The sequence below is a fragment of the Tasmannia lanceolata genome, unplaced genomic scaffold, assembly GCF_043159265.1.
Source record: "Tasmannia lanceolata isolate RefF3 unplaced genomic scaffold, GAP_Taslan_0.1 ptg000018l, whole genome shotgun sequence".
Lineage (NCBI taxonomy): Eukaryota > Viridiplantae > Streptophyta > Magnoliopsida > Canellales > Winteraceae > Tasmannia > Tasmannia lanceolata.
The window spans coordinates 40973957-40991271 of record NW_027518695.1 but is presented as its reverse complement, the minus strand read 5'-3'; the positions used below and the strand labels follow the sequence as shown (position 1 = coordinate 40991271).

General features: G+C 47.8%; 1 protein-coding gene across 1 annotated transcript; it reads left to right on the top strand.

Moving 5' to 3' along the window:
- Positions 1–10290: 10290 nt before the first annotated feature.
- On the top strand, positions 10291–15819 carry LOC143850334 (uncharacterized). The gene is made up of 3 exons (XM_077359592.1): positions 10291–10502; positions 14485–15477; positions 15812–15819. Exons 2-3 carry the CDS (start codon positions 14556–14558, stop codon positions 15817–15819), a joined length of 930 nt encoding a protein of 309 aa, XP_077215707.1. The 5' UTR covers positions 10291–10502; positions 14485–14555.
- Positions 15820–17315: the final 1496 nt, after the last annotated feature.

Sequence of the window (17315 nt, the reverse complement as noted above, 5' to 3'; positions counted from 1 at the left end):
GTTTGCCGTAGTTTTTTTTTTTTTTTTGGGTGTAGAAGATGGTGGAAAGAGGATTGTAGATCTTGGATTTAATGATGGTGGTAAATAGAGGGTTTAGAGGTAGTAAAATGAAGATGGAGGTTGGTGGTGGTGAAGAAGAGGCAATGGAGGTGGAAGATGGGATAGAACAGATAAGACGAGATGGTGGTGGATGGTGGCTGATTTGGGCGAAAATGGAAATGGAAATGGGTTTGGTGATCAAGATGGGATCAATAGTGGCTGAGAAAAGAAACGAAATGGGTTTAATAAAGATGGTGGTTAGGGGCGAAAATGGTGAGAGTGGAGGTTGGCCGGATTCAGGCAAGATTGCCGGAATCAATGGTGTTTAGAAATGAGATTTAAAAAAAAAGGGTTGAGAATGGTGGTTGATGGTGGGAGTAGTGGCTGGAATTTGGAGGCGACGGTGGATGCGTGGCCGGATTCCGGTGATGACCACCAGAGAAGATGAAGGAATGGTGATGATACCCGGTAGTGGGGCGAAGAAGAAGGCGGAAAAAGGATAAAACAGGGGAGGTTGATGGTGGCGGTGGAAATGGAGGTGGGGAAAGAAATGGTGGTGGCCGAGCTCGTCAGATCTCCGGTGGAATCGCCGGAGAAGAAGGCCGAAATCCTTCCCCCCCCTCTCTCTCTCTCTCTCTGCAATTTGGGCGAAAAATGAGAGACCCCTTTCCCTCAGTTCGATGGGTTTTTTTTTAAGAGAAGTGAGATATTCGTACCCCCCCTCCCTCCTTGGACAACCCCCTAATGTGTGATTTTCGAAAATATCTAACCAACAGGGGGGTCCAAGTAGAAAACGGGGCAAGAAATTTCTTTCTCTCCACATGATTCTTAACCCTCTGATTTGATCAAACGGCCACTAGGGATTGCTTGTGAAGGAAGCAATATAAAATTGCCAAGAATGCCCTCTTTTACATGGGAAATGACGTATTTCACCCCCATTTTCTGAAGTTGCACCACGACACCGTCCTAACTCGTTCGCTAGGCAGACGTGCACGAATCTTGGCAAAATTTTACAGGGACCTCGGTGGGACCTTAAGCTGGCCTAGGGTTTATTTTGGGACTCTAATTCATTTATTTAAAAGGTTTTTATTCAAAATGAGGGTTTAGGGTTCGGTCAAAATGGGGTGTCTACAGTGACTTGTTTGTACCCATTGAACCTAATTCCAGGGATCTCCTTTCACATAGGTTGGGTGTCCATCACTAATGGTTAATGCCTTGGGCTTTAACACCATTCCTTTCCGATGCCTTATACACCACTTTATGTGGCTTTGGCAGAGGATCTACAGACTCCTCTTCGACTTTACAAAGTCGAGTGTTATTGTCCCTCATCTGCTTTACCAAGTTATGCCTGAGGCAAACATGCCCCTTTTGCCATTTAAGGTCTTACATTTGGCTTTGGCTAAAGCATTTTTTGGCAGACACTATATAAAATTACTGAGGGAACCGGTCTTGGCCATAACATCCCATCTGCCATAAAAACATAACTTGAGCCATTTGGCTCCACATCATGCTAAGGATAAGGCTATAATCTTGCTATCAGTGGGACTTTATAATACATTTGTTTAACCGATTCGCATGAAATCGCTCCACCACTTAAGGTGAATAAGTACCCATTGGTATACCTGGATTCTCTCAATTAGAGATCCAATTAGCACAACCTAGCCTTCTTGAAAAGCAGGACCCCCACAATTTGAACAATTACCTCTCAATTCTGAGTTACCAGGTACTATCCATCCCAATCTAATGTACTCATGTACCTATCAAGCAACAAACTATAAGTGAGTACATGACATTTACATTTTAAGCCTCCATACTCTAAAAAATTATGGTTAGCCTCCCAGCCAAGAATTTAGAGTCATGTACATACAATACATACATAATTACACATGCAATTACATTCAGTAGTCCAATCTTTATATAAGTATTTTTATGGACTTACTTTCTACAACATGCAGAAGATGCATATAATAGGCACATATGCGTATAATGTTCAAATTGTGTTCCAATATACCAATTATACTTATTTTCCAAAAAATACAGAAAATTAGAATGACATTTTAACATGCAATATATGTTAATTCATCAATTATTTTTAGATGGAATGACTAGTTTGGGTAATGCCAAACCCAACATGCCTATTAGAGTTCCCATGCCATGGTACATATAAAACATTATTTTCAATACATGATGGCAATACACCAAGTTCCATAACAAGAACAAGAACTTTGAACTTTGATTGCAAATGAGCTATGTATCATTCCCATTCAAGTAATGCAGATTTTTTTCTCATTGAAAATAAATCTTTACTCATATTGCCATTAGATTCATTTGCAAGCATTCAACAAGACATGCTTATCTCTTAAAGGCATTTTAGCAAACACTTGAGAAGCATCATTTTTACCCATGTAGCATTATCAAAACAATTAAGTGTCAAAACATTTAACTAGATAAATGGGTGTTGAAATCAAAACATAGGCTACTGATTTTATAAGCCACCACAAACGGTTCAAATATCAAGCTCCTATGATGATCAACTATAAATTTCCTTTTCTTTTATCAACAAACTATCAAAATTTCTTAAAAACAGAAATTTAACATGTTCAGGCAATTGTATAAAGATACAATAAGAAAATCCATCATCAAAGCCAAACAAGTATAATCTACTGTTTTGGGTGCCAATAGCAATATTGGGTCCTAAGGTACTCAACCTCTTAATTTGCCCAACCAAATAAGAGATGGGATTTTATACTAATTTAAAAACAAAGTGTTTCACAAACCCAATCCATGTGATCCATTAATTTTAGTTCAAAACATCAAAAGAGTTTTAACCAACGGATGAAAACAGCATCATATGAATTTCAACCAAGGATGTGAAATTTCAAAACTATATTTAAAATAAATTATGGAACTGTTCATGTTTTTAAAGAGCAGACATAAATGGATCTACAATCAACATCATAACATGTGACTAAAAATCATTAAAATGTTCTATTTTCTTTTGATAAATCTGAACATATCGTTTGATTTCGTTTGCACCAAAAATGGGTTTTCTAGAAAGCCATAGATCATAGATCAGTAATGATGGGGCACGAATACGGCTGCACGAGCAAGATATCGCCACGTGTCATCCATGCACGAGCAGAGACCAACCATCATGAAGAAGGGCGTTGGAAAAGGGCAAAGACCACACATTCATGCCACGTGTCGCCCTCTCACCACCCAAGCCTCATCATCACAAAGTAGGGAAGGAAATGGCCGCCAAAGCCACGCGCGCCGGCGAGGCAGAGGGACGGCCCAATCCTGCAAAGGAAGTTTTTCCCTCCATAATGATGAAAAGGGCACCCTCACCACCCAGGCCTCATCATCACAAATTAGGGAAGGAAAGGGCCACCAAAGCCACGCGCGCCGGCGAGGCAGAGGGACGGTCCAATCCTGCAAAGGAAGTTTTTCCCTCCATAATGATGAAAAGGGCCGTACCCCCCCCTTTAAAAGGGGAGGGAAAGGAAGAAGAGAGGACCTTTTTTTTCTTTGCCTTGAGACCCCAGAAAGCCGGAAATTCACCCATCCTCCACCCCGCAATACCGGAAAAAGAGGCGAGGCAACAACAGAGGAGGCCAGGAAACCCATCCTGCCCTCCCTGCTAGTCCCCTCCGACTCACTCATTCATGCACCCAGAAATGTCCTCACGCACCGGCCCTGGTAATCCTGGTCAAACCCCCTCCCTCTCTAGCTGTTCTTTATATTGACTGGTCGAAGGATCTGACTTGGATGTCGAAGTGGTCGTCCGGGACCCATCCCGGACCCCCTGACCCCCTTTTGTTTGTGATTGCAGGCCCCGCGGAGGCCCTCTACCGACCGCGCGATCGCAGACCCGGATCCAGACGCCACCATATTGGCGCCATCCGTGGGACTCGTCGAGTAACTGAACGCTTTATGGCGATGAGAAACCACACCCAACAGCCGGAAACAGGGGTAATAACCAGGAGTCAGGCCCAGCGCGCGCAAGCCAGCTCCTCAAGCTCCCAAGAGCGAAACTCACCGCTTTCGGACCGACCCCGACCCTCCTCTAGCATGCTGCAGATGGTCCCCACCATGGAGATGTTCAACGAACTTCGCAACGAACTACTCCAACGTTTGCCTCTCCCGGCTTCGAAAAAGCCCGGGACAACACAGGACCGGACAGAAGCCTACGACGAAGGCAACGAGGAACAGTCAGGGGAACGACATCCCCGTCGAAAGCGAGCACCGACTCGCAGAACGCCGTCCCCATCAACAAATAGCCCCTTGCCCCACACCGCCGGGGGACATCAACGAGGCAGCCGACGACAGGTTACTAACAGCCGCGCCCCCCCTGTCCAAGATACCCATCTCCGGGAACCGCCCTTGGCTCGGGCAGAAGAAGTTGCAACCTCGGCACAACCGCCCAGCTTGGATCCAATAGCGGACCTACAAAGGCAGATCCGAGAGGTAAAACTAGAAATGAAAAAACCTTACGCCCACGGCATCCTCGATGAGTGGGAAAGAGAAACGGCGTCCCCGTTCACCTCAGAGGTCCTAAAGACCCCCGCAGAAGCAGGCATAGACCTCTCCTGTTTCGGTCTATACGACGGGAGCACGGACCCCCTCGAGTTCCTCCAGACTTTCAAGAGAGTAATGACGCTTCGAGGCGCGTCGGATGGATTCATGTGCAGAGCCTTTGCATCCCTACTAAGAAAAACCGCCAACGACTGTTACATGAGATTGGAGCCCGACTCCATCGCATCCTTCCACGAATTCGGACGAAAGTTCAGCACCAGGTTCGCGAACAACCGCCTCCGCCATGATCCTGCGGACGCCCTCCTAGCCCTCCGCCAAGGTAGAAACGAGACCCTAAGAGACTTCATGTTGAAGTTCAACGCCGAATTGGCCCAACTCTCCAACATGGACGTCCAGATAGCGGTCGCCACACTAAAGCATGCCACCACCGATCCGAATCTTAAGCTGCACCTCACCCTCAAGCCCCCACGGGACCTACAGGAGCTTGAATCAAAGGCTGATAAGTTCGTCCGAGCAGAAGAAGCCTGCGCTCGAGAACAGAATCGGCCCGGCCCCGATGAGAGAAAAAACGACGGCCGAAGGGCCATAAGGCCACGAACCGACGAAAGACAAACGGGCCGTAACCCTATCCCCGTCTTCGAAAGGCTGGGAACCGCCCCGCTAAAGTTCCCCCTCTCCCACGTTCTATCAGCTATTAGGGATCAGGGTCTCCTGACCCCCCCCAGGAAAATGGCCACAGACCCAAAGAAGAGGTCCGCCAGGAAATTCTGCGACTTCCAGGGGGACCACGGCCACGAAACTGACCACTGCTTCCACCTCCGCCTCCAGCTGGAAAGACTGGCCGAAGAAGGACACCTAAACCAGTACCTCAGAAGTCCTAACAAAAGCCCATGCGAGGCCCAGCGCCCGCTCGACGAACCCAGAGGTAGGCACCGGTCACCGAACCGCCGCCGGTCCACAAGCTGACACCGATCCCCCGATAGGCATCACCCTCGAAGCTGACGTCGATCCCGCAGCAAACACGACACGAGCCGCCACCAGCGCCCCCGAAAAGGCGAGCCCCCGGAACAGCCACAGGGTCGCGAGCAACCGCCTACCATCATAGGAAAAATCAATATCATCGCAGGCGGACCCGCAGCTGGAGGGCTGACAACAGCCGGTCGGCGGGCATACGCGGAACGGGTATTCTCCATGGACATACCTTCCAAGAAGGCCCGAACAAATCCGCCCCATGAAAACCAGATCATCACTTTTTCCAACAAAGACCTCGACGGGCTACAAGTCCCGCATGACGATGCACTGGTCATCAGGCTAGTCGTCGCCAACTTCGACATAGGAAAAATCTTGGTGGACACAGGAAGCTCCGTCAATGTGCTACACCTCGGAACTTTCGAAGAAATGAAATTGGGCAGGGAAAGGCTGGGACCCGCGGAATACTCCATCTACGGTTTCTCCGGGGCATCCGTACGGGTAGACGGCAAGATCGACTTGCCCGTGACTTTCGGGGCGTACCCCTTGCAGAAAACCATCCTGACCACCTTCATGGTCGTAGACATACCGTTCACCTACAGCGCCATCATTGGGCGCCCTGCTCTCAGAGACTTGGGAGCCGTAGTCTCCACCCTCCATCTCAAGATGAAATTCCCCACTCCGGACGGAGTAGGAGAGGTCAAGGGACAGCAAATGATAGCACGCCAGTGCTACGCGGCAAGCCTAAGAGGAACCAACGCCCCAGCCGAAAACTTCACAATCGGCAGTGAAGACCCTCGGCAGCGGGCTCGCGCAATTAGAGGAGAGCCCGCCGAGGAGCTAGACTCCATCTCCCTGACCCAAGATCAGCCGGAGAGACAAGTCCGGGTAAGTTCCATGTTAACAGGCCCTCTGCGAGACCGGATGATCAACTTCCTCAGAATAAACAAAGACATGTTCGCATGGTCCGCCAAGGACATGCCCGGGATACCCAAGGAAATGGCCGTCCACAAGTTGAATGTGAACCCCGCCCTTAAACCCGTCCGGCAGAAAAAGAGGAACTTCGCAGTAGAGCGCCAAACTCACATAAAGGCCGAAGTGGAAAAACTGCTACAAGCCGGATTCGTCAGGGAAATCCGGTATCCCGAGTGGCTGTCAAACGTCGTGATGGTCAAGAAAGCTAGCGGAGGATGGCGGGCCTGCATAGACTTCACCGACCTCAACCGGGCCTGCCCAAAAGACCCCTATCCCCTTCCGCGGATAGACCAACTCATCGACGCCACCTCCGGACACGAACTCCTCACCTTTTTAGACGCATTCTCAGGTTACAATCAGATCAAAATGCACGAGCCAGACATCCCGAAAACAGCGTTTATCACCGACCAGGGCATCTACTGCTACACTGTCATGCCCTTCGGGTTAAAAAACGCAGGTGCCACCTACCAGCGGCTCGTGAATAAGCTATTCCAAACGCAGATTGGAAGGAACGTGGAGGTATATGTCGACGATATGCTGGTAAAAAGCCTGGAAGCCGCCAGACACGTCTCCGACCTTCAGGAAACTTTCGACACCCTACGACGAGCTCAAATGAAGCTGAACCCCGCGAAATGCCCCTTTGGGGTAACTTCCGGAAAGTTCTTGGGGTTCATGGTCAGCCAAAGAGGGATCGAGGCCAACCCAGAAAAAATCCAGGCCATCCTAGACATGGAACCCCCGACGACAGCAGTAGAAGTACAGAGGCTCGCAGGGCGAATCACGGCCCTCGGCCGATTCATGCCCAAATCAGCAGAGAAGTGCCAACCCTTCTTCAAACAATTAAAAAACATACGGGAATTCGAATGGACCCCGGCCTGCCAAGAGGCCTTCGACTCTCTGAAGCAATACCTCCAGACACCGCCCGTACTCGCCAAACCCGAGCCGGGGGAAGAGCTATTTTTATATCTGGCCGTCAGCCCCACGGCAGTAAGCGCGGTATTGGCCAAACAAAGAGACAAAAAGGAACACCCTGTGTACTACGTGAGCAAGACTCTCCACGGTGCGGAAGTCCGATATTCGAACATAGAAAAATTCGCCCTCGCAGTCGTCAGTGCCGCTCGAAAGCTCCGCCCCTACTTCCAGGCCCACCCCATAGTCCTGCTAACCGATCAGCCCCTCAGGAAGATTCTTCAGAAATCAGAGACCTCGGGTAGGATGGTAAGTTGGGCCGTCGAGCTAGGCGAGTTCGACATACAAGTCCGCCCAAGGCCGGCTATCAAATCTCAAGCCCTCGCTGACTTCATAGTGGAATTCACGGCCCCGGCCGAAGAGCCAGCCACAATGGACAGCAGCGAGGGCCTCACTGCACACACGGTTTGCGACGACGGGAAGCAAGATCCCTCGGCACAGAACAGCGAAACCCCTTGGATCCTGCACGTTGATGGCTCCGCCGGCAATAAAGGACACGGAGCAGGAGTGGTCCTCCACGGCCCGGAAGAGTTCACACTGGAATATGCCCTCAGGTTGGATTTCAAAGCCTCCAATAACGAGGCCGAATACGTAGCCTTACTAGCAGGACTAAGTCTAGCCGCGGAGCTCGGCGCAGACAAGTTGAAAGTCTATAGCGACTCACAGCTCGTCGTTAACCAGGTAAACGGAACATACGAAGCCAAGGGCTCCAGAATGAAAAGATACCTCCACAAGGTAAAGGAAAAACTGCAGGGGATGGGAGAGGTAGAGGTCCTCCAGGTGCCGCGAGACATGAACAACCGAGCGGATGCATTATCAAGAATGGCCGCCGAAGAAACCCATGGCTTCGGCACCGTGCTCACAGAAATCCTGCCCCACCCCAGCATCGACGAGATGCAAGTTCTGGAGATTCCACCGGGGCCAAACTGGATGGACCCCATCATACAATACCTAAAAAATGGTATACTACCCGCAGATAAGCTGGAAGCCCGGCGCCTAACCGCAAGAGCCGCCCATTACGTGGTCCACGGACACAGGCTCTACAAACGGTCATACACATGGCCGTACCTCCGGTGCCTGGTGCCCTCCGAATCAGACTACGCGCTACGAGAAGTACATGAAGGGATCTGCGGAGATCATGGAGGTGGCAGGACCCTAGCCCAGAAAATCGTAAGGCACGGCTACTTCTGGCCCACGGTCCTTAGGGACTCCAAGGAATTCATCAAAAAATGCAGCCCATGCCAAAGGAACGCAACCACCCCCCACCAACCGGCTACACCGTACACCGCGATAGCAGGACCCCTGCCTTTCGCCATGTGGGGCATGGATCTACTCGGACCATTCCCCAAGGCCCCCGGGGGGCATACGATGTTATACGTCGCCATCGATTACTTCACCAAATGGGTTGAGGTCAAAGCCGTGGTCAAACCCAATTCCAAAGCGACGGAGAAGTTCTTCTATCACGACGTCGTTTGCCGTTTCGGCATTCCAAAGACCCTTGTAACAGACAACGGTCCCCAGTTCGAAAGCGCCGAATTTAGCAGATTCTGCGATAGCCTAAGCATTGAGCACCGTTTCGCCTCCGTAGCACACCCGCAGGCCAACGGGCAGGTCAAGGTAACCAACAGGATTCTGCTACAAAGTCTCAAGAAGAGATTGGGAGAAGCCGGAAAAAACTGGCTGGACGCACTCCCTAGCGTCCTCTGGGCCTATCGAACAACACCACGGACCGCAACTGGGGAGTCCCCTTTTAGCTTGACCTTTGGGACCGAAGCGGTCATTCCGCTAGAAATTGGCCTCCCCAGCTTCCGCACCGCGAATTACGATGAGCAGGGAAATTCCGAACTCCTCCGGAACAACCTCGATCTCGTGCTCGAGAAAAGAGAGCAAGCCCTCCTCCGAACCGCCTCCTACTAGCAAAAGGTGGCACGATACTACAATGCCCGGGTAAAAAAGCGTTCGGTAAAGCCCGGAGATCTGATGCTACGGCGTGCAGAGGTATCAGACCCCCGCAACACGGGTAAGCTCGCACCCAAATGGGAAGGACCATACAAAGTCGTTCGAGCACTTCGACCCGGGGCCTACCAACTAGAACGCCTCGATGGGACCCCGGTCCCTCGCAGTTGGAGCATGGACAACCTCCAAAAGTTCTATCAGTAAAACGACAGGGTAAGTTCCGTGCTCTTCTTTTAAAATATGACGAGTGTTTTGGTTTCCTTTTTGTGTTCTAGAAGCAGAGATGTATTCTTGTCAACAAATTAATGGAAAAGTGTAGACACCCACATTTTGCTTTACTTTAACCAACAATAACCTAATATATTGATCCATCCTCAAATTTTTTGAAAAAAACAAAATGATAAAGAGATGTACCTGGTGAGATGATTAGATCCGAAAAATTGAAAAATACCCTGATTAGTGAATTTAGTGTGTTAAATCCATGTGAGAACCCCCTCTATCATTGATTTATATGTTTTAGGTCATTAATATCTTGATCTGACTTTACGGATCATCAATCGGGACAAAATAAGCTAGGGTCACTTCATAGCCCGGACCCTGATTCCATTCCGAGACCCGATTTCCGTAAATCGTTAGATCAATGACAGATCTTGACCTGGGTCTCACCATCCAAAACCACCTAACCTCTCCTCTCATCCTAACCATCCAAACCTCACCTAACCTCACCTAACCTCTCCTCTCATCCTAACCACCCAAACCTCACCTAACCTCACCTAACCTCACCTAACCTTACCTAACCTCACCTAACCTCACCTAACCTCCTATCCCATTCTCCTATAAATACCCTCTCATCCCACCATCCAAGAAAAAGAAGAAAAAGAATCCCTCTCTTAGAAAATTCATCCCTCTCCCTCATCTCTTCAAGGGTTCGGCCATCCTTGCCGGATCGGGTGATACGTTGGGTGATATATATCAAAAGCAGTCATTATCAAGCAAGGAATCATCTTCAAGGAATTAACATCAAAGAAAAATCAAACACAAAGTGGGTTTTCAAAGAGGTAGGCATTTATTTCAATTCTATGTAGGGTCTGTTTTCATGCATATCTTTTACTTTAAAAGAAAAACCATGTTAGAAAGCATCTAGGATCAATCTTTACTCATTCTTCTTGATGGTAGACTTTGAAGTTATACATGTTTCCCTCTTCTCTTAACCCATCTTATCTTCATTTTTATTTTTCCCTAATGGTTCACACCCTGGTTCCCCCTGGTTAGCCTCTGGTTAGACCCTGGTTGCACCCAGGTTCGTTGCTGGTTGCACCCAGGTTCGATACTGGTTCGCACTCTGGTTAGACCCTGGTTGCACCCAGGTTCGTTGCTGGTTGCACCCAGGTTCGATACTGGTTCACACCCTGGTTCCCTGCTGGTTCGCACTCTGGTTAGACCCTGGTTGCACCCAGGTTCGCTGCTGGTTGCACCCAGGTTCCCTGCTGGTTGCACCATGGTTCCCCTGCTGGTTCGCACCCTGGTTCCCTGCTGGTTCGCACTCTGGTTAGACCCTGGTTGCACCCAGGTTCGCTGCGGGTTGCACCCAGGTTCCCTGCTGGTTGCACCCTGGTTTCCCTGCTGGTTGCACCCTGGTTCCCCTGCTGGTTCGCACCCTGGTTCCCTGCTGGTTCGCACTCTGGTTAGACCCTGGTTGCACCCAGGTTCGCTGCTGGTTGCACCCAGGTTCCCTGCTGGTTGCACCCTGGTTCCCCTGCTGGTTCGCACCCTGGTTCCCTGCTGGTTCGCACCCTGGTGCACCCTGGTCCGCACCCTGGTTTGTACCCTGCTTCCTCCTAGTTAGACCATGGCTAGTCTCGGGTTTGCTCCTAACTTAGACCCGACTCACTTGACCCTAACCATTAACCCAATCCAACCTAACCATTAACCACACCTAAACCCATACCCATAAGCCTTAAACCCTATAACCATAGCCACACATCATACACCACATGCCTTTCATTCATCCACCCAACAGTACCCTCATACACCCCTACAATAGACCCGGCCAACCCAGTTAACCCGGCCATCGGGCCCATTCGGCCCAATTAATTCATTCCCCTTAAGAGCCACTTTGCCCTATTGGTTCCTAAGATACTCCAACCACCCAAACCTCAAGCCGCACCCCAATCCACGCTCAACCAGTTCCAATCCAGTCTAAGCCAAGTCAACCCGCACTTGACCTTGACCATTAACCCAATCCAATCCAACTCAACCATTAACCCCACCTAACCTGACCCTAGCACAACTCAACCGAGTCACATCAACCCAAGCCATACCTTTGTCCACTCACTGAGGCACACCATTTATCCATAAATCTGGTTACATTAAATCTAACCCAGCCAGGCCACCTGCAGCTTAAGTCAAATCGCCCCAATACAATCCATCCAAGTGGGATCCCAACCCAGCTCAACTGAGTCAACTCTAGCCAACCTCCCTAGTCGAGTTGACCCAACTCTCTAGTCGAGTATGCTCAACCTCTTTAACCGATTGGACTCTCCCCTTAGTTGACTCAATCCAATTCCTTAATCAACCCATCCCAATGCAACCGAGTCGCATTCGACCAAGTTGCGGCCTTCCATGTCACAACCGAGTCATTCCCCTATTCTACTAATGCCCTTTTACACCTAATAGAACTTCCTCCCTTTTGCCTAACCAAGTCATATCCCAACACAATCTGAGTCGCATGTCTGAATCCATTTGACCGAATCTCATAAGCCCTCCCATTTTGAATTCCCAAAATTCAAACCCTTGATGATTCCTATATGCTCAATTCTTTGATGCAAATTCCCAATTCCAAAATCCCATTGCTAAATCAATGTTTCTGAATCTCAAGTCCAATGCTCAAATACAAACCCGATTCCTGATCCAAATACCAATCCTGTTTTCCAAAATCCAAGCAACCTCCCCAGCGGAACTACGTGTGGCTTGATCCCCATCGCGGGGTACGTAGGCAATTTGGCACTCCCAAGTTCAGTCGCACCTTTCTCTATCTTTCTCATTCCCTCACACTATTTCATCATCTCTTCCATTTTTTTTTTCACTAACCTCGAGAATTTAAATCGATTTGTCTTGTGTCTTTCGGAACCGTTGGATCACGGTTTCCGTCGTAAGGACCCTTAGAGCCCAATTTAGGAACACCGGTGTCGTGTCGTGTCCTAAGTTTTAGAGAGTCCTAGAGTTAGGAGTCCAGCCTCATCACGGACGCTTGCTATGTATAGCAACCGTGCCATAGGTCTAGTTACACTAGTCACCCGATCTTTCCCTAGGACAAGCCTAGTAAACTAGGATGTAGGCAAACCTGCATTAGTCTAAGGGACAACTTGCATTCAGATAAGAATCATATAGCATCTTAGATGAAATCCTAAGATAATAAAATCCTCAACTTGAATTAAATAACTTCTTTTAAAACTGTTGAAACAGTCAAATCCGTCTAAGTCGGTGTCCTAGTTGAGTTAGGCATATGTAGCTTAGCTTAGGTGCACCGAACTACGTCGACTCTGATCCCAGTGAGGCTTGGGTACGTAGGCAGCTTGGATGTCTGATGGCATACCACCCGCGAGTCGGCACCACAACAAATTGTGGTGTTTTGTATATTAATTTTCTTGTAAATACTTAATCAAATCAGTTAGGGCTTTCCATGAAATTAGAATTCTAGGAGAACTTTCACTTAGAATGAATCCAGACAAATTAATAAATCAAGATACACATCTAGGATTCACATTGAAATTAGATCATAGGATGCATGTCACTTAGTTCGCACATTAACATAGAGTTGAATGAGCCATTTAAAATAAATTTAAAAAAGTTAGCTTTTGGAATCGAAGGCCGATTATCGGGCAGGAATGGTGCATGTGGCGGATAACTCCCCATACCTTCCATTCTCGTAACCAGGTAGCGAGTCTAGATTTCTGGTTAATTTCGGGTCCTAGATCCCACATCTAGGTGGCGACTCTGTCAGTCTCTTTCGTGTGGAATTCGGATTGCCTTAGTGATCCCAAGTTCACATAAAAGACGAATTACAATCAACAATTAAAAACACACGCCAATCGCGTGGATACGAGAGACCAAGAGAGAGCGCGTGGCGGCTCGCGCCCCACACTCCCTCACGGGCTAGGTACCACAGTTTGGCGACTCTGCTGGGGACCACCTAACTTCATTAAAATTTCAAAAGATAATTCATTTGAATTTAATTTAATTGGCTCATAAAAACTCTATACTTGTTAGATTAGTTTGTCTTGTTTTATTTTCTCATCACACTTTACTCAAACTTAATCTAACAAAACCTGAAGGCATCATAGATTGCGCAAACATATTGCACACACTTACATCACTTGCATCTAAACTCTGCATCTCACGTGCACACACGTCCTATTTTAGGAACCCGGAGTGTTATCTAGCATGGTTGACTGGGATTTCATCACCTGGTGCCTCTGTGCTAGAGAAGCATTCCACCCTTAGCCTAGTACCATTATGGTACGTAAACGGATCTCTTGTTCACGTACTGATACGCCGGACACTGGTACAGTATATCGAACAGGGATTCGCGCTAAGGGAACTCTTGGCCTTACCCCTAGATTAACCCACACATGCATGTAGTATACGAACACATGTGCATCACGTGTGTGAGCCTAGTTTAGGATATCCTGCCTATTTGTGTCTAGATTAGGCCGTAGACCATCTTCCAATGGCTACGATCGGTCCTAGGTACACGAACAAAGTCATGAGTCGAGATCCTCTCTCCACTCCGCTTGATTAGGATTAGGGTTGATGCCTTCAGGTCACACTGTTAAAATGTGCGAGATTAAAAAAAAAAAAATTTCCTTTAGGGGTTAGGATATAAATCCTATCATTTCCAAAGATCTCATAGGATTAGTCATTCTTGATCTATCCGTTGAAAGCAATCTTATGCTATCTCATCTAATCTTTCGATCGTATGCCTTTCATTCTTCTATCGTGTGATTCGATCATGTATTCATACTTTCCTTGTACTGGCAGGAACTTATCCTAATCTCGTGTTCATGTAATCCTGATCATTCTTATATCCCTTCTCTTGGCTTACGGGCACTATGTCTACTCGTACAATTCTTGATTGGATCCGTGGTACATTAAGAGAATCCCATATCTACGCCATAAGTGAACAAGAGAAAAATCTCTTCGGCTACGTGGCAACCATCAAGCTCGATTGGGGATTGCTCTATGCCGCATCAGAGTGTTGGGATCCCGATCATCATGTCTTCCGTTTTGGCAACCAAGAAATGTGTCCCACCTTTGAAGAATGGTGTGCCTTATTGGAATATCCTGTGGATGGCCCTCTAGTGAAGCCATCCTGTGTTCTAGATTATCGTCCTTTGTTCCTTTGCTTGATGGATAATCCAGATGAATCCATGAACTCTTTCATGAAAGGCCAAGAAGTGTCCATGCAGCGACTGATTGACATTTACCCTCCTGTTGGATACATTGGTGCTGTTGATATTCAAAAAGCTCGACGGCGCGCTTTGAGATTCTGCTCCTTTGCTAGGTTCCTCACTGTCCAGCCTTCTCGCTTTGCGTCAGCTGTTCTTCTGGACCTCGTTGATCAAATGGATCGTGGCGCCAATCCAATTCCTACTATGCTTGCAGAAACTTTCAATGGATTGGATGATATGGCTCACCTTCGTGCCAGTTCAGGTCCAAGCTCTTATATTCGCTCTTTCGTTGGGTCTTTCTCAGGATGTCCTGCATTACTTCAAGTGTGGTTATGCCACAAGCTAAAAATTGCAGCTCCTGTCCATTTTGATCATACGTTATACACCTTCAGTGAATGGCGTCATGATGTTTCTTTCGATCATAAAAGCGATTGGGTTGAATGGTTAAATTCTCGCCAAGAAGATCAGATTTATTGGCAAATTCCCGGAATCCAAGAAGCTGTCTTCAACACCGGAGAAGCTAACTACGTTCGCCTTCTTGGTCTCAAAAAGACTTCCTTTTATGTTCCTGCCAGGATTCAGCGTCAGTATGGAAGGGAGCAATCCATTGTGCCTCCCCTTCATCATTTCTATCCGCCTGAGGGTCTCAAGCCCAAGATTGTCAAAGCTGTTTCATCTGCTTGGGATGCAAGAATCATCAAACCTTTAAAGGAGTCAGTTGAGGAAGATTGTCGTCCGAAGAAGAAGTCTAAAAAGAATGCTTAGTTCCATGTTTATCTTTGAAAGATTGAACCATGTACTCAAATTTTAATGATTGATCAATAAAGTCCATCCTTCTCTTTCATTATCTTTGTCTATGTGTGCATCATCGTCTATTCTTCTCTCTGATTTTAAAATATGTCTTTCGGATATTACAGGGCAATAAACATCATAGCTAACCCTAATACTCCTTGGGTTCGGGTCTCTTCGCGGTTAGAGAGGAAATCTGTTTCTCCGCCACCTTCTCTAAGAACCCCAGCATCTCCTTCTTTCCCGTCCTCATCCTCACCAATGGCAGACAACCAAGATGGTCTTCCACCCGCTGCTATTACCGATACTCTTACCTTGATTCTCCAACAGCTTCAAGAACTCAAAGAAGAAAACCGAGTTATCAAGGCTCAGCTTTCTGAAAAGTTGGGACCGTCGTTGTCCAAGGATAAAGGGCCTATGCGCCAAGCAGCTACTCCAGTAGCACCTGCCCAAACAGTGTTCATCAATATCCCTGATAAAGTCGAAGAAGACTTAGAAAAAGAGCAGTACAGCGAGAATCACAGTAGGCCTTCTCAGTCCATGGTTGATAAGTCTGTTATGGAGAAATTAGAGACTCTTACCAGGAAAGTTCAAGACATTCAGTTTCAAGACCAGGGTGGTTTCAATCCCAGTGATCTTACTTTATTTCCCGAAATTCGCCTTCCTGCCAATTTTCAAATGCCCGATTTCGACAAATATGATGGTGTGGGTTGTCCAATCACACATTTGCAAATGTTCACCATCATGTGTCAGCCTCAAGGGTTATCTTCTGAGCAAATGGCTCAATTGTTCCCAGTTTCCCTAACCAAGGTTGCGAGGAGATGGTTCATGGTCTTGGACAAGACTCGTTACAGGACATGGAAGGATATCGGCGAGCAGTTCATCAGGCAATTCAAATATGATGATGGGACAGAAATCACCAGAAAGGATTTAGAGAGAACAAAGCAAGACTTGAGGGAATCCTTTTTGATTTTTGTGAAAAGATGGAGGAGAATAGCAGCTCAGATGATGGAGCGCCCGTCTGAGGAAGAACAAGTCCAGATAATCATGAAAAATATTTCCCCCCAGCTCCAGTATCACATGTCTTTGCAATACTATCCAGACTTCAAACACTTCATCGTGGCTGGCACCCAGATAGAGGAGGCTATGGCTCAAGGTGTATTCAACCGTAGCAACCCAAACCCCAGAGATTTCAAAAAGTCCCCTCCAGCCCAAGTCAATAGTATTTCCCGTTCCAATGCTCAATCCTCTAGGTCCCAAGAACCTTTAGTAATGGACTATGCTCAAACCGCAACCGCACCTCGGCAACAAACCCGGGTAGAATTTACCCCTCTTCCCATTCCATCTTCAGAGGTGCTTAAGCAGTGTCTTGCTTCAGGTCGCATAACCTTACCTGCCATCCGGCCTCCCCCCAATCCTCTACCTGCAAGTTGGCGAGCTGACCTACACTGTGAGTACCACAGAGGTCCTGGTCATCTTACTGACAACTGCATTGCCTTGAAATTTAGAATCCAGAAACTCATTGATGAGAAAGTCATTGCATTCCAGCCAAGACCCAATGTCACCCAAAACCCATTACCTGGTCATGCAAATCCTCCTGCTGCCGTTAATGCCATAACCATAGGAGATCCT

Bases quoted from the DNA above. Each gene is read 5' to 3' on its own strand.
- LOC143850334 (XM_077359592.1), top strand. From the start codon at position 14,556: ATGTCTACTCGTACAATTCTTGATTGGATCCGTGGTACATTAAGAGAA.